Source organism: Vipera berus (genome assembly GCF_964194415.1).
Source record: "Vipera berus genome assembly, chromosome: 1".
NCBI lineage: Eukaryota > Metazoa > Chordata > Lepidosauria > Squamata > Viperidae > Vipera > Vipera berus.
In genome coordinates this window covers 90,230,268-90,247,445 of record NC_138202.1, presented here as the reverse complement: position 1 = coordinate 90,247,445, position 17,178 = coordinate 90,230,268, and the positions used below count along the sequence as shown (strand labels likewise).

General features: G+C 38.5%; 2 protein-coding genes across 2 annotated transcripts in view; one reads left to right on the top strand and one right to left on the bottom strand.

Annotated features, from left to right (window-relative positions):
- LOC308668492 (uncharacterized protein) overlaps positions 1 to 17,178 on the top strand; it is a gene marked incomplete at its 3' end in the record, with an annotated part of 620,085 nt that overhangs the window by 356,152 nt on the left and 246,755 nt on the right. The gene's annotated exons all lie outside the window — the stretch shown is intronic.
- Positions 1 to 17,178, bottom strand: part of SLC17A6 (solute carrier family 17 member 6) — a gene marked incomplete at both ends in the record, with an annotated part of 68,341 nt that overhangs the window by 5,584 nt on the left and 45,579 nt on the right. The window contains 4 exons of the mRNA XM_081315407.1: positions 776 to 918; positions 2,654 to 2,740; positions 4,551 to 4,638; positions 6,927 to 7,041. Of these exons, the coding sequence (XP_081171533.1) occupies positions 776 to 918; positions 2,654 to 2,740; positions 4,551 to 4,638; positions 6,927 to 7,041 (433 nt within the window). The remainder of the gene's footprint in view (positions 1 to 775; positions 919 to 2,653; positions 2,741 to 4,550; positions 4,639 to 6,926; positions 7,042 to 17,178) is intronic.

Here is a 17,178-nt window from a genome sequence, read left to right as displayed (position 1 = left end):
TCCATTTATATCCCGCCCTTTTCTGAAGATTCAGGGCGGCTTACAAGCTTAGCAGTAGCCTTCATTCTATGTATATGCCTGCTTATTAGGGCTTTCACACACCCCCAAGCGGCATTATTACAAAGTCAGCTTAATTGCCCCCAACAATCTGGGTCCTCATTTTACCTACCTCGGAAGGATGGAAGGCTGAGTCAACCTTGAGCCTGGTGGGACTCGAACCTGCACTAATTGCAGGCAGCTGGTGTTACTTAAGGAGGCATTAGCCCACTGCTCCACCAAGGCTCTTGTTCATCATTATTGTTCATCAGCAGAATCACATACGAATGTACACACCACATAAGACTTTTCATGTTATTGATATTATAATATACTTATTTATGAAATATGTAAAGGGAAACACAAGGTGAAAAAAAGCAAAAAAAGAAAAACGAGGGGAGAAATAGAATACATATTCTGTTGACTTATTTTGCTGGCCTTTGATTTGATATGCGTAGCAGAATCCTTAACTTGTCTATGTAATTATTTAACTTTTAACCTTATTCTTGGTGTTACATGATCTTTACCCTGAGGTGAAGACTGGAGTGAGAATTCGAAAGATGAGATTTAATATAGCTATTGAATTAAAACACACACACACACACACATTTAACAAGATTAAGTGCTACATAGCTCAGATGAAACCGTCTTCATTTTTAGTACAGTCCCTGACTTAGCTGGCAGCTTATTGTATTTCTTGAGGTCGGTAGAGAAACACACACAGCAGTAAAATCCTTACTTCCATTGCTCCTAGAAGGTTAGCACTCTCTCCAATGCTTTCTTCTATGTATCTGCGCTCCTCGTCTGAAATTGTAGGGTGCGTTGCAGGACTCTCATATGACACCAAAAGCCAAAACATATACCACACAATGCCAAAACTTCCTGTTGGACATAATAGGAGGATAAGTTGAAATGGAATTGAAATGGAAACCTCCTACTCAAGAAGTAAACACTGGTTTTAGAAAATCCCCTGTTTGAAATGTTACTTTGCTTTTTTTTATCTAAACAGACATTCTCCAAATAATATCTCTCAGTTTATGAACATATTTTAACTATTTCAGATTATTTAATCCCCAAGGGAGTAAGGAAGTATGCAATCCCAGGTGATTCTACTATCCTGCTATAATAATTTATGGGGTACAGTTGGAAAATCTGGTATAACCCTATAAAAGCAGGGATGTAACTTCTTCCTGATCATAGGAATCCTCTTCTGTTAAGTTAAACAAATGGGTCATATATTCATTTCTTCACCATGACTTCCCAACATAAATTGAATAGTTTTAGGCCTTTTCAGAAGATTCCATGAAATCTAATGGGTACAGGCTACAGCCATAGCAGTCCAGCTGAAAAAATGCCACCTTAAAAAAGCTGAATAAAATTCCTATCCAATTCGATAGATTCCTTGCACAAAATGAAGGAGACTGCATAAAATAAAGGACAATGGGGTGAACACTGTCTTTCAGGCCTTATCTATTTGGCCTCCCTCTTGAATCTTACAGAGGAGAAGGGGAAGAATGAGAACCAGAGCTAAACCATGGGAGAAAAGGAAAACAGCGGGTAATATAAATCTGTTTCTCGGCATACCATCCATATATGGATGGAATTAGTTGTACAGTGGAGAATTATTTCATCTCTAGTTTCATTCTTAAAATTCACATGTTTAATATAATTGCCCCTCTTCTCCTATAAACAATGTTGTCTTAAAAATGGTCAAAACTTTGGAAAATCCTAACATCTCTGAAAACACTTGGAAAATTACTGGACTCTCAAGAGAACTTAGGAAACAATGCTTGGATGAAATTTGAGACATTTGGGATGGAATGTTCAAATTATTGTTTAACATTTTATGCCTTCTAAAGATGATGTAAATAATTACTGTACACACAAGAAACATTCCACCTATTGATTTTTTTTCTTCCCTAAATACAATTGCTATCAGTTAATTTTTCAGTTAAAAACTCACTTGAGAGAAAACAGAAAAAGGACTCTACAGAAAGGTCCTTTCTGCTCCTCTCCAGTTTCTTGCTGAGAATCCTCTCTGCCTTTTACAATAATTAACTTCATTTCCATAAAAATTATTCTAACCAAAGATCAGATTCATGGATGGAAATTCAACTTGCCCTGTTTTACACTGAATTAAGTGTAACATGACTTAGTCACTGTCCTCATTTAGGCCAAATTTGACAGTCTGAACAATTCCACTGTTTGGGGAATTTTATTTCTAAGCAATCTAATTTGTCCTTTGTGAATGTTCTTTCTGTCTAAATTCCCCCAGAGTTTTTCTCCTCTTGTTTCTAATGTATTTATACATAGCATTAGAACACAGCCATATTCCGACTCATAATCTGGGATCCCAAAACTGGGTTTGGGAGCTGTCAATTTGTTCCAGAAAAAAATCAGAACAGAATTGGGGATGATGGACTCATAAGTGAGGGGTTACCAAAAATCACCATTCCTTGTTTTCCTGAATTTCAGAACATTAATGGGTAAAGTGACATTGTTGGATATGATCCTAAATGAGTGCTTCATCCTTCCTCTCAGACGTTTGGGTTATATTTATGGTTGCTAACTTTCCCTCCTTTTTTTTCTAAAGCAAGATGAGAAGAGAAGATCATACCATACACATAGAACACAGAAGACCATCCTGTGTATTGCACTAAAATCCCAGCCAATGGCATTGCAACGACTGCACCTGCATAGGATCCTAGAGAATGATAATTTAAAAAAACAAACACAAGTAAATTATAAACATCTATTGAAATGGCATCAAATCTGAAATTTAATTCCCATTGGCATCTTGGGTATCAGCAGCAGGCAGTGGCATTTCATATCGTATGATATCATTATGTAAAGCCATGAATTATGTGATGGGAAGCTCATTGTGACTCCTATTGGGTGCCTTTGAAAGACATCTTTCTAGTTTCTAAGAAAACTGTTTAATAATATCTTCTGGTTAAAATGACCATATGAATTATTTAGGTCTTTCCTAATCTGTTTCCTACAAATAATCCTACAATCTTATTGGTTAATGTTATCAGATGATTAGTTCATACAACCATCCTATAAATCCAGAAAAAAATGTACCCAATAAACAGTAGCCATGAATACTTAAGCAGGGCTTTTTTCTCATAGAACGCTCAGAACGGAGTTCCGGCACCTTTTTGGGATGGAACCTTGTAGGTTAGGCAAGGTGGGTTGTATGACATGTGTGAGTTCCGGCACCTTTTTCTTTCACAAAAAAGCACTGCTTAAGAGATTCTTTTGGATGCACTTGTCTTTATTTATCAAGCTGGGAAGCTAAAGTAGTATATTAATTATTATTTTTGTTATCGACCTGAATCATTGCTGAGTGAAGGTCTCTTCATTGAAGCTTATGAACCATAAACTACCATGGTTGCCCAGTGTAAACTGATAGATAAATATTTTTTTCCATTTTCCAATCTAGGGCTGAGAGTGATGGCCTCAAAGCACTCATTTGTTTCTGTGACTAAAGGAAGAATATAACTTGCATCTTTCAGCATCTTAACTACATACCACACCATCTTCAATGTATTAATATTGTGGTCTATATGCTATGCTTAGATCCTTTAATTTAATTTCACAGCTACAATGGCTTAACTATGTTATTTCCAGACATGTAAATTAATACACAAAAAACCTGGGGAAACACATTATTCTTCCACAATTATTTATACAGACTGATAAATCCAAATGTCCTCACCAGAATAAGATGTCTAACATTGAAGAATCAGTTCTCAAGTCCTTAACTTTTGTTCACACAAATAGAATGAGCCTATTCATGAGCCTATTTGTTCTCTGTGGAAACAAAACTTACTCCTGAATGAAGGCAAATATACGTGTCCCAGGATAATGATGTGAAATTGAATTTGGGCTAGTCACTGGGACCAGAGATTTACGATTCCAAGCATCTTCCAAGATTCTGGAGCCCATCTTCAGGGAATTTTGTCGAATACATGCTTTGGGCTGTTCTGTGAGTCATGTTTATGTGATGCCTTCCTATTGGCAGGTTTGTGTGTTGATAGCTGGCAATTAGCTGTCGTTTCCTTCATCTGCTAAGCCCTCAGCTCCTAAGTGTTTGATAGGCTGGTGGTACTTCAGCACTCTTGTTAATTCAGTTCCCTGTCAGTGCTAAATTACCACCAGCCTATCAAATATTTAGGAGCTGAGGGTTTCACAGCCCAAGGAAATGACAGCCAATTGCCAGCCATCAACACACCAATCAGCTAATAGGAAGGCACCACATAAACACAACTCACAGAACAGCCCAAAGCACATATTCCAAGAGAGAAATTCCCTGAAGATGGGCTCCAGCATGAATCCGAAAGCTTGGAAGCATAAATCTCTGGTCCTGGTGATCGACCCAAATTTGATTTTGCAAAACTCACCCCAATCAGTATTTGTGACTATTGATGGTGAGCTGCAGAAAGTTTATTTCAGTGTATGCTAGAAAAAGAAGAATACAAAACAAGTGAAATAATGAAGATGTCACTTACCACAGAAAGATGTAGTTGCTAGTCTACTTCTCTCTAAAGGAGGAGCCCACTTGCTCCATATTCCATGGCAAGCTGGATAAGTTACACCCTGTGAAGAAGGTTACTTGGTTTACAGATGCTACAACTGACATACAAGTAAAAGGTTAAAACAAAAGGGGCAAAAGTATATTTATTTGTTTGTTTGTTTGTTTGTTTGTTTGTTTGTTTAACTACTTATGTCACCCATCTTGCCAAGGTGACTCTAAGTGGCTTACAATTATTCAATAAATATACCCTATAAAACATTAACATAATAAAGATCATAAATTTAAAATTCATTAACATTCAATTGACCAAGATGTCTAATCTATTAACCACCCCCAAAATACCACACACACACCCACTGGGGTCCTAGGCTAGTTGGCAGATTGGGTTAGGACTTCAAGCCCTGTTGCAAGGCCCAAAGGGTGGGTGCAGAAATGATAAGGCATAAAATCGGAGAGTATTTGTAGGTAGATCATACACTGAAAAAGAGGGAAGAGTGGGAAATGTTGATTATGTGTAACGTATGATACCCTTGAAATGTATTAATCCTTTTTCAGTGATTTTCTGGAACTTGAGTCAATGTTCTTTTGGGGTTTTCCCCCCTCTTCTGATTCATTAATTTTATGCATTCCCTTGGCATCTGTTATAATAACATTTTTAACTTTGATCACTGTTTTTATCTTCACGCGGATAAAGACATTAAATCAAAAACAACATACAAAATTAGATTATGAGTACATGGTGATGTGCAAGATACATCTCTTCTTTTTTCATTTCTTCACTGGCAAGAAGGAAGAGGACAGCAAAAACAAGAAGAGAGCAATCAGCCATGGTAGCTGGGGGAACCAACAGGGTCTCTGATGACTCTGCTTCCAATGCAGAGGACTGCTGCATCTTTTTTTGCAGAGAGGACAAGTGATCAGAAACACTTGTCCAGATCTCCACTAGACATGGTAGCAAAGTGCTACAGAAAAAAATAACTAGTGGTCATACATATTTTTGCAGTCCAGATATGGCTGCCTCATCCTATATCAGAGGTCACCAACCTTTTCATGCTGGTAGCCCGGAGGGAAAGGGAGCAGTTGTGAAATTTGTGCACATGCACATGCATGAACAGGGCCATGCATGAACAGGGCCGTGTGCACCTGCACGACACTAACAACCCCCATTTGCGCATGTGCACAGGTGCTAGCCACCACTGCCACCACTAGCCACATACACAGGTGTGAATGGGCCGTGCAACCCGCATGGTGCTAGCAGCCCCATTTGTGCAGGTGTGCAGGCACTAGCCACCACCTCTGCTAGTGCCTCACACATGTGTAAATGGACCACACAACCCGCATGGTGCTAGCTGTCTCATTTGCACAGGTGCTAGCCTCCGCTGCTAGCCCCATGCACATGTGCAAATGGGACTGCAGGCTCTAGCATGAGTGGGGGGTGAGTGCACCCACTGGCCAGCCTGTCCTGTGGCCTGGTGGCCAGTCAGCCTCAGTCCAGCAGTGGGACACAGACCATAAGTTGGGGACCCCTGTCCGATATGATCACAGAATTGTAGAGTAGGAATGGATCTTAAAAGTCATATAATCTGAATATCACATTGGCATCTTAACTGCCAGTTCCCAGTTTATGGATACCTTTTTGTTGCTTTTTGCTGTGTTTTCTTGTATCACTTTTCCAGTTTCTCCTGCCTCCAGATTTTGAACAAACAAAAAGTCTTAAAAGAGATTCTGTATTTGCATCATCCCATGTATGCATCAAATACCTGACCGTTTATGCCTTTCTATAGCTTATGGGATATTTTCACTTTGGAAAAGCATATTTGGGGTTACTTTCCAATGTGAGTGAGACTACAGCCTAAAGCAAGTGGGGCTGTGGCCAAAATAAATTGGCTTGTGCTTGTTCAGATAGCTCATCACACCTCACAAAAGCAACATGCATAGAGAGGCATCAGACTCTCCAAATCACCACTATTTTGGACACTTAATTTGAATTAAGTTAGTTGAAAATGCCAAGCTGGCTAAAAAAGGCAAAATTTTGACTCTTAATTTGAAACGGCCCCTTCACTTGAAGATTCTAAGCTGATTAGGAAAGGCAGAGAGAAGACAAGACATAAAGAGAGTGGTGAACTGGAGGCAGTCCAGCATTGGTTGCCCAAGGCAACCGGGCTTCCTTTTCCTCTGAAGTGGTGATAGGAATTGGCTTCATTCATTCTTTTACTGCCATTGATAACCTGCTTACCCTTCCTTTAGTAGGCAAGATGTTGGAACAAAGTGTTACATTGAGGATCATAATAAAGGGAACCTGACTGCTGATTCAAGCTGTCCTAGAAGAGTTTGCACTTCAGTTCCGTACCTCAACCAGGCCTTGCAAGATTCTGACAAAGATGACACATCCAAAATGCACCCGAGCAGCAGATGGTATTAGCATGTTGAGGGTAGATGTCAGTAGTATCGCTGCACCAAAGACCCTGAAAGAAATTAATGGAATTATTGGGAACTATGCCTGAATGCTAGTAATCATGTTTACATTGTGTATAGGTCTAATAATTGATCTATATCTGTGTTCTCTATAAGACATAGATGCTGGGACTGATCCAGGTTCTAATTCCACACTTATATCTGGAAACTGGGTGAGATCCTGAGGCCAATTTACTTCACAATGTATTTGTGAATAAAATGGGAAATGTGTTCTCTTTCACTCCAAGAGAAAAGCTAGAATATAAATTGAAGAAAAAAATTAAATGCCCAAATAATTATTTCTTAAATAAATAGAGAATAATTTGGCATTAAATATTTAATATTTTCTGGTCACCCCAAATCCATCTTTACATGAAACAAGAATCTCCACTATTTAAAAAACCCAGTTGTAATAACACTTTGAGTGGTAAGATCAACTATAGTACTAATGTTGAGATAATAATAATAATAATAATAATAATAATAATAATAATAATAATAATAATAATAATAATAATAATAATAATAATAATAATAATAATAATAAAGTTGGAAGGGATCTTGGAGGTCATCTAGTCCAACCCCCTGCTCAGGCAGGAAATCCTATACCATTTCAGACAAATGGCTGTCCAGTCTCTTCTTAAAAACTTCCAGTATTTGAGCATTCACAGCTTCTGGAGGCAGGTTGTTCCACTGATTAATTCTTCTAGCTGTCATAAAAATTTCTCCTTAGTTCTAGGTTGCTTCTCTCCTTGATTAATTTCCATCTGTTGCTTCCTTGTCCTGCCATCAGGCACTTTGGAGAATAGCTTGACTCCCTCTTCTTTGTGGCAGCTAATATCTTTCTTTGAGATATTGGAACACTGCTATCATGTCCTCCCTCGTCCTTCTCTTTATTAAACTAGACATGCCCAATTCCAGCAACTGTTCCTTATATATTTTAGCCTTCAGTCCCCTAATCATCTTTGTTGGTCTCTTCTGTACTCTTTCTAGAGTCTCAACATCTTTTTTACATCGTGGTGACCAAAACTGGATGCAGTATTTCAAGTGTGGCCTTACCAAGGCATTATAAAAGTGGTATTAACACTTTGTGTGATCTTGATTCTATCCCTCTGTTAATGCAGCCTGGCACTGTGTTGGCTTTTTTGGCAGCTGCAGCACACTGCTGGCTCATATTAAAGTGATTGTCCACTAGGACTCCGAGATCCCTCTCACAGTTGCTACTATTGAGCAAGGTACCCCCTATACCTCGGGTAGGCAACCTTGGCTCTTTTATGACTCATGGACTTGAACTCCCAGAATTCCCGAGCCAGCATGGCTCAGCATGGCTAGCTCAGGAATTCTGGGAGTTGAAGTCCATGAGTCATAAAAGAGACAAGGTTGCCTACCCCTGCCCTACACTATACCTGTACATTTGGTTTTTCTTGCCTAAATGTAGAACCTTACTTTTTTCACCACTGAATTTCATTTTGTTAGATAGCGCCCAATGTTCAAGTTTAGTTTCCTTTTAGTGAGGATGCATAGATTACTTACAATACTTTTATAATATGTTATAGATTTACAATATATTCATATAAACTACTACAAAAGCTCCACTATATTAAGTTGAATTTCCTGTCCAGGCAAAGCTAAGCCTTCTGGACCCCTACAAACAAATCACTCTGAACCAAGAATTTTTATTTTCCTCTAATTTATAACTCTTTCCAAAAATTATACACACCAAATATATCTTCACAGAGACTAAAAGACCTTCAAAGCATTCCTTTTAGACATCAACCTCTGCAGATATATTAGACTGTCTATAGAGAAAAATATCTACTAATCATTACCTTGGTCAAATATCCTGAAGTATTTTAAAGCCATCAGTTATAAAAAGGAGGATAATTCATAATAATATTTGGGGAGCATGCATTTAATCATTCATCATATCATTGTTCACTTGAGATTTTATAACTGAACATATCAAAATATGATATATTGTATTTATGCCATCTGACAGAAAGGTTTTGTTTATTGGAGCTTGATCTCTAATGCTGGCTTCATATGTGAATGTCATTACCTGATCTTATTAGGCAATGAAAATCTGAATGTGAAAATACCTTTCAAAGCTGTGATTAGGGGGGGAAAATAGCCTCAAAAATGTGCCTTAAAGGGACCCCGTGAACATGTTGATTTGGAAAGAGGAAGCCATTTATTTCAAATCAGTTTTCTAGTGGAGAAACTAAAAAAGTTCCTATATAACCTTGAAAGATTCACCTACAGTATTTTGCTCAGCTGCTGTAATAAACGAATAAAATTAGGAAGATGTTTTACTTTCACTTGAAACACTAATCGGAGGATGCATGCCACCAAAACAGAAAGTGCTGCTTTCAGACTGAAATGGGGGCATGTTTTAAATGATTAAGATTAAGGCAGGAAATAAGAACACATCACGCCGTATGATGTCTGGTGTGGTCTGAAAATAGAATTGATATTGTTTGAAAAAGACAGACAAATAATTCAAGGCAGCTGTACCGGGAAAAGGTCACTTGGTCCATGGAGAATGCCCCACTCAAATGGAACTCCATTTTACTCTATTATTAATACATCCCAGCAAGCCTCTTTCTATATAAACAATCTCTCTCTCTCTCTCTCTTTCTGTCTTTAAAGAAAGAAAAAGGGAAAGGGAAAAAGCACACAAAAGAGTGTATGACAGATTGCATATACCTATGCTTAGCAATTCCTCCTTGTTTCCTGCAATTTTTTTCCCCCTAGTCTGGCCTGAATACAATGTTCACTTTAATATGTAGATCATATTTCCTGGACAATAAACTCTACCCAAAATATACAAGGGGCTGGTTTCCAAGTATTCTATTTTTAATACATTCATCCCATGTTCTTAAGAGTCTAAGAAACTGTCTTTGCATATAAAATTATCAACATCGCAATAAGGGTGAATGTTACATACACAGGCGTGCAGATATGCAAACACACCACTTATTTTAATAAACAATTGTATGACCATAAAGAGACATCAAAATATAGTCAAGGATACTTAAAATATCCATTTTTAGTTTAGTTTTAGTTTAGTTTAGTTTTATTAAATTTTTATACCGCCCTTCTCCCGAAGGACTCAGGGCGGTGAACAGGGCATATAATAAAAATACAAAAATACAAAAGTTAAAATATAATTAAATTAATGCCCAAAATAAAACAATAAAATATACAAATATTTAAAACCCTAAATTAACTCCCCATCAGGCCAGGCCAGCTTGTTCGAATAAGTGGGTCTTTAACCCGCGCCGGAAGGAGCGGAGATCCGGTGCCATCCGGAGCTCAACCGGCAGTTGATTCCACAGAGCCGGGGCGCCCACAGAGAAGGCCCTCCCCCTGGGGGCCACCAGCCGGCATTCTCTGACCGGAGGCACCCTGAGGAGGCCCTCTCTGTGGGAACTCACAGGGCGGAGGGGAGTTGACGCCGGCAGCAGGTGGTCCCCGAGGTATTTTTATTTTACCTGCTCCAGTTACTAGAGAGAAAAAAAAAGACATTCACGTTTGCTTCACACTTGCTTGTTTCTTGCTTTTACTGGACTGATTCATTCTTTTGGTTTTGGTTTTTTTTAAAAAAATAACATATTTCATTTCATTTTCTTTCACTTTTCCATTTCACAGGTTTTTCACCTAAGCTCAAACCACAAGCTTTAGTTCAGATTCCAACTCAGGGATTTACTACAGAAACTACAGATTGATCAAACTGATTTTGGACCCCCAGTTTTCCTTTTATTCAAGATCAAAATCCAAAACTTCTGATATATATATATATCAGAACAGCAGTAAAACCCCACAGCTATAAAACTATAAAATTAAAAAATAAAGCCATAAAATGATTTTAAAAAAAACAGTGCCTTAAATTTCTCTCCAAGAAATGTCTAATTAACTCCAAAACCTCCACACCACTGTGCTGAAAATGGGCAATATGAAATTTAGATCAACTCCAAGAAGGGGGGGAGGGAAGTTTTAAAAATATTTTAATAATTATTTTAAATTTGCATTTGATTTTCTCTATTTTCATTGACTTTCTTAGGCTTTTTGTTTTGTTTTGTGTTCAACAAACACAAAGAATTTTCTTGCTACAAATATTTTCGCACGGGGGGGGGGAGAATTCACTCCAAATTATAACCTTTGCACTCTCTAGCCACTTACAAGTCTCTCTGCAACCATTTTTATTTTTCCCAAGATGACCCAAGAGAACACAAAAAATAACATCTGTAGCATTTAGAAAGCATCAGAAAAATTCAACATCTTAGGAACATTTAAAGAGCCTTGCATAAATTATTGGTCAGCAGATGGAGCAATTGTTTAACTAAATTCTACTTTAGGTTTACTTATCTTAGCTAACTAAAGGATTTACTTTTCCTAAGCAAGTAACATTTTTAATTTAACTATTAAGTGGAATTTCCAAATTCCAACAGCAAATGTATTTTTCCTATTATGAAAGAATAACCAGAATAATATAATGGTAATAATATTCATTGAATACATTGAATACAGGTAGTCAAACAATCAATCAGAATAGAGCTGGAAGGGACCTTCAAGGTCTTCTAGTCCAACCCCCTGCTCAAGCAGGAGACCCAATACCATTTCAGTCAAGTGACTGTCCTCAATTTACAACCACAGGTTAGTTAGTTTAGTTTATCGATTAGCCCATAGGCCATATCAAAATACAGAGTTCCAACATGTAATATTAATAAAATCCTATAAAAACAATTTAAAATGAAATTGGAATAAAATACAATAAGTTAATATATGGACAAGTAAAATAAAATCAAATTATATTTCAGTATTGTTCTGTACCAGCCTGCTACCGGCCTTGCAGAAAAGGCAACCCCTTTACAAACGGCAAGAGGCTGGAATGACGTCTGCCAAATTTATTACAAAAACAAACAAGACACGAACCAAGATACAGGAGCTTTGAAACACTATCTGAGCGGTTGCTTTCAGCAAACCAGCCCTCCCCACACAAGTCCTTTATAAAGAGTTCAGGGCATGGCTTCTCTCTCCCTCCTTCCGAGAAGCCCCATTGCCTTCCTCTGTTTACTCCTACTTGACTGCCTCCTGCGTCGGGCGTCCTTGAACAGGGCCAGCTGTGGGTCATCTTCATCCACACTGTCAGGCTCACACAGCTGGGTCTCCATGGTGACCAAGTGGGAGGGGCCTGCCTGAGGGCTATCATCAGCAAGGTCTTCAACACCCCCCTCCTCCTCTGAGTCGTCCGACCCAACTGCCGAACCCACAGGCTGACCCTGAATCACAACAAGTATCACCCCTACAATCTACCCAAATCAGTCCCAATATACCGATCTTATCCAAACCATTTTATTCAAGTACTGTTTTCAAATTCTAGCTACATATATGTTGTTTTAATATGGGGTTCTCAATGGGTCATTCATTTAATATATGAACCAAGGTACCTGTCTCTCACTCTCTTATACAAACAACAATCAAATAGTATGTGAGCCAAGTCCTCTATCGCTCTGCAAATGCAGATACCTCCATCATATGGTATAGAATGGAACCTCCCATATCTGACTATTGTATCAAGCTGTTTGAATCTCGCTCACAATTTACAACTGCAAAAATTTTCTGTGTCTAAGTCAGACATTTGTTAAGTGAGTTTCGACCCATTTAATGACCTTTCTTGCCACAGTCGTTAAGTGAATTACTGCAGTTAAGTTAGTAATATGGTTGTTAAATGAATCTGGCTTCCGCACTGACTTTGCTTGTCTGAAGGTCGTAAAAGGTGATCACATGACCCAGGACACTGCCACCATCATTAATATGAGTCAGTTGCCAAATGTCTGAATTTTGATCGCATGACCATGGGGATGCCACATTGGTCATAAGTATGAAAAGTTTTTCAGCGCAGTTGTAACTTTGAATGCTCACTAAGTGAACTGTTGTAAGATGAGGATTACCTGTACAGAGAGAAACTGAAACCTTATAGCAGGAGGGGCAACCTTTGAGTCACTGTTGATTCTTGGTGGCTGCCTGGAGACATCCTTGCAGTGTTGTTGGCATGAATTCAGAAGTGACTTGCCATTGCCTCCTTGCTAGGGCTGAGAGGGATGACTGAGCCAAGTTGGCTTTGTGCCTAAGGCAGGATTAGAACTCATTATCTCCTGGTTTCTAGCCTGCTGCCTTACCACTACACCAAACTGACTCTTAAAACCTCAAAAGTGCTAACAAAATGCAGAAGGCAGGTGGAAGTAAGAAATTAGATAAAGTCTAAACCAGGGGTAGCAACCTTGTCTCTTTTATGACTTGTGGACTTCAACTCCCAGAATTCCTGAGCTTGCCATGCTGGCTCAGGAATTCTTGGAATTGAAATCCATGAATCATAAAAGAGCCTAGGTTGCCTACCCCTGGTCTAAACCGTGCTTACTTATAGTGTCCTTATCTCTTGGTTATGTCAACTCATCCTTCTTCAGGTGCCAGACATACCTACTAAGTCTTTTTGAAGAGAAAACTTACTTGGGAGCAATAGCTTTGAAAGGTTTTATGAATTGAAAGGAGGCTTGCATTCTTAATTCCATTTTGTTTCCTTATTCTGGCATGCCAGATCTCCCTTGTCCAGAGAACCATCATGGAATGGAGTTGTGTGATCAGCAAGTTCCAATTTTTTTTATTCATAGTTCCATCAAACTGGAAACAATTGTGATCTATCTGGCAAGAATGTTAGGAGAATAAACAACAACAAAAGACTAAAATTGCTATTTTTGTATTATAGAATAATGCCTTCTGCATTATTATTCACAAAAATGTGGAATCACAGTCAATTCTTTAGCTGATGTTGGCTTTTATAAGCACTGTACTCTTCCCAAGAATCTAGGATATCATAATGTATTAGCAGAGGATAAATACGCATCTAAGCAGGGTGGCCTTTTGTAATTGACAGATGGAAATTTTAGAAATATTTATTTATTGGACCTTCTCATTATTACTGCTCCTATTTACATTCCTTAAAGCTGTACACCCTTCCTTCACTGAGGTCAGACCTCCCATTTATACCAGAATTCATTTACCTTTATTTGGATGGGCTACAAGTTCATAATAAAGTTTCAGAGGATGCTGTAACAGTGAAGAACAGCTACTGTATGAGGGGTCACAGAATCTAGGAAAGAAGCAGCCATGATTCTAAGACTGAATAGACACTGCCATGAGAGGGTGTATCAACATTACATCAAAGTAGTATTTGTGACATCCTTGCTGCTTTCTGAGCTTGGTTGTTTGCTTGCAGACGTTTCATTACCCAATTAGGTGACATCATCAGTGCCATGAGTGTGATTATGAAACTACCAATGAGGAAAACACCCCACACAGAGAAACCAAAATTGGCAGGGCAAGCTATTATTTATAATCAGGGAGAAAACCTCATACTCATTCACACTGCTGATATTATATCTAGTTGGGTTATGAAAAATATGTAGTCAAAAAACCAAGCTCAGAGATCAGCAAGGACTCCATAGTTCAGTCCTGAAGTACATATATCCTCTTCTCTTAGAACAGTAATATTTACTGCAGGATATAACCCACTATAATAAAATTCTTACAGTATTTGACTTGGTAACTGAGATTCCTATGCTGACTTAATAATTTTAGAACCTGCTTACAACTACCCATCATTTTTCTAAATGCATTAAAGGGAAATAGCAGCCAAGAGGTATTAGGCATGGATGGTTTGGGACTGACCCCATCAAATTTTATATATACATAGATTTCCCCCACCCAATTTTATATGTGTAAAATCTATTTTTGTCTGTCTGTCTTTCTATCTAATCTACCATCTCTATCTATCTATCTATCTATCTATCTATCTATCTATCTATCTATCTATCTACCTACCTACCTACCTACCTACCTACCTACCTACCTACAGTATCTATCATCTGTCATCTATCTATTTATCTAATTTACAGCAGGTATTCTACATCTATCTATCTATCTGTCTGTCTGTCTGTCTGTCTGTCTGTCTGTCTGTCTGTCTGTCTATCTATCTATCTATCTATCTATCTATCTATCTATCTATCTATCTATCTATCTATCATCTATCTCTATATCTATCTCTATATTGGGCTACGGCAAAAACTCAGAGTTAAATCCTTGCAGATAAATAACAAAGATCTTGCTCCCTCCCTACCCACCCCCCCGCACTACACATTTTTTATGAAGAAGAAAACCACTTTCTACATGCCACCAGGGAGGGGTGGAGGCATCTGGGTGCCCGTTCCTCTGATTAAAGCTTCTTTTAAGCCATTTTTCAAAGGATTAATACGGATAAACTGATTCCCTGGCTCCTGCTTTTAATCTAATAAAGGCTTGAATACATTATTAATTTTTGCAACACATCTGAGGCCTGCTTTTGTCAAACATATCCCCCTCCCCCTAATCCCTTAGTGCATCATTAAGCTGTGAAAATGACTTCATCACCCATGACAGAAAATTGAAGCCTCCCCCCCCCAAGCCATATGGCAAGTGAGAGTTCAGCCCCCTCTGCCAGGAAGCTGAGGCACTGCTGGACACTGGGACATCCTTTGGGCCTCACTTCTACAGCTCTAGCCAAGGGCTGTGGAAAACAAGGAGCATATTTTGAAGTCACCTTCCAAGCCAAGTCTGCCAACACCTGCCAAGCAGGGCCTTCACAAGCTAATTTCCATGATACAGGCATCTCAAATGTAAACTGATCTATTGGATCCAAGGCAGCTTTGGACAGGTTTTTCTAATCACTTTGCCATTGGGTCTGTTCTAATTTACAATTACAGCCAAGCCAAATAGCATTGATGTTTCTGTTTCCATGGATCGAATGCCAGGGAAAGAGGGCGTGGGTGATTTCTGTATAGGGCAGAAGAAAGCAATGTGAGTCTCAGTCTAATCTCTCTAGGCTACTTTCAAAACCCTCCAGGTAATTCTGAAGCAGAACTGAATCTAAGAACTTTAATTCTATTTATTTTTGACAAATTTTCTATGTCACCAAAAGTTTAACCTTCAAAACGTTATGCAGTCCAATGTTCTGGTAAGAGCTATCTCAGCTAGAGGCTAATATTGCTGGATTGTTATGCTAGCACAGCAGCACAGAATCAATGCCATAGAAACTGTGGCAGATATAAAGGTTAATTTTGCAATCCTAGCTTCAGCAATGCATCTCCATCCATCAGTCTGTCCTTGCCCTTTCATGATACCTTGCCATTACCCACAGAAAGAAAGCACCAGTCAATACACAGGGACAACAAGAAGAACATATAATGTCACTCAGAACAAGGCACGCATCACTCTATTTACAGCCAGAGAATAACAAAGAGTCCAAATGTGTATGCGTGTTCATAATGCAAAGGGTGGCAAGCCAGCGCAAAGGCTAACTACAGCTGTGACTTGAATAACACAATCTTTGTGTTTTGCTTACTTAATTTGTTTCTATACTAAATGGCCCCAACAATTCGGCACATGGCAATTTACAATACTAGTAACAATCACATCATCATCATCATCATCATCAATAGTGTACCTTAGTAACAATAGTCACCCATAAAAAAGAATACAAAACAACATAGAGAAGCAATGGTGTCAATACTGAAGCAAATTAGAACAGGACTTTCTGGAGAAAGCTAAAATATAGGAAAAATAGATTTTTCTTAGGCAACATTTATATAGAAGAAAGTAATAGAACATTTGAGAAAGAAAACAAAATGTGTTGGATCAAGAGTTCTTTCATTTAGAAACGTTCTCACTCTTTGTGACTTGGAGTTAGCATATTAAAACTGTTACATATTGTCGCCTGGGGATGTGGCTACAATTCCCATTGTGACTCCACAAAGCCAACACCATCATCTCTGAATTCCTAAATATAGTATCATTGCTTTTGAGGGGGCGGGTGTTGAATGATCCAGAAAATGCCAGGGGTCCTGCTCCAGAAACAACATGAAAATTGCACAGCCACAAAGAAGAAAATAAACACTGGGGTCCAAATTAGGTGATGACTAGCCCCTTTGCTTCTTCCAGCCTCCCACTGATGGACAATTCAGAACTGCTTCCTACCTGAACACTGCAAATTTATGTGCATAAATTGGTTTGCTTATAAGATATAAATGATTGTCAGCCTTTCAAAGTGGATCAGA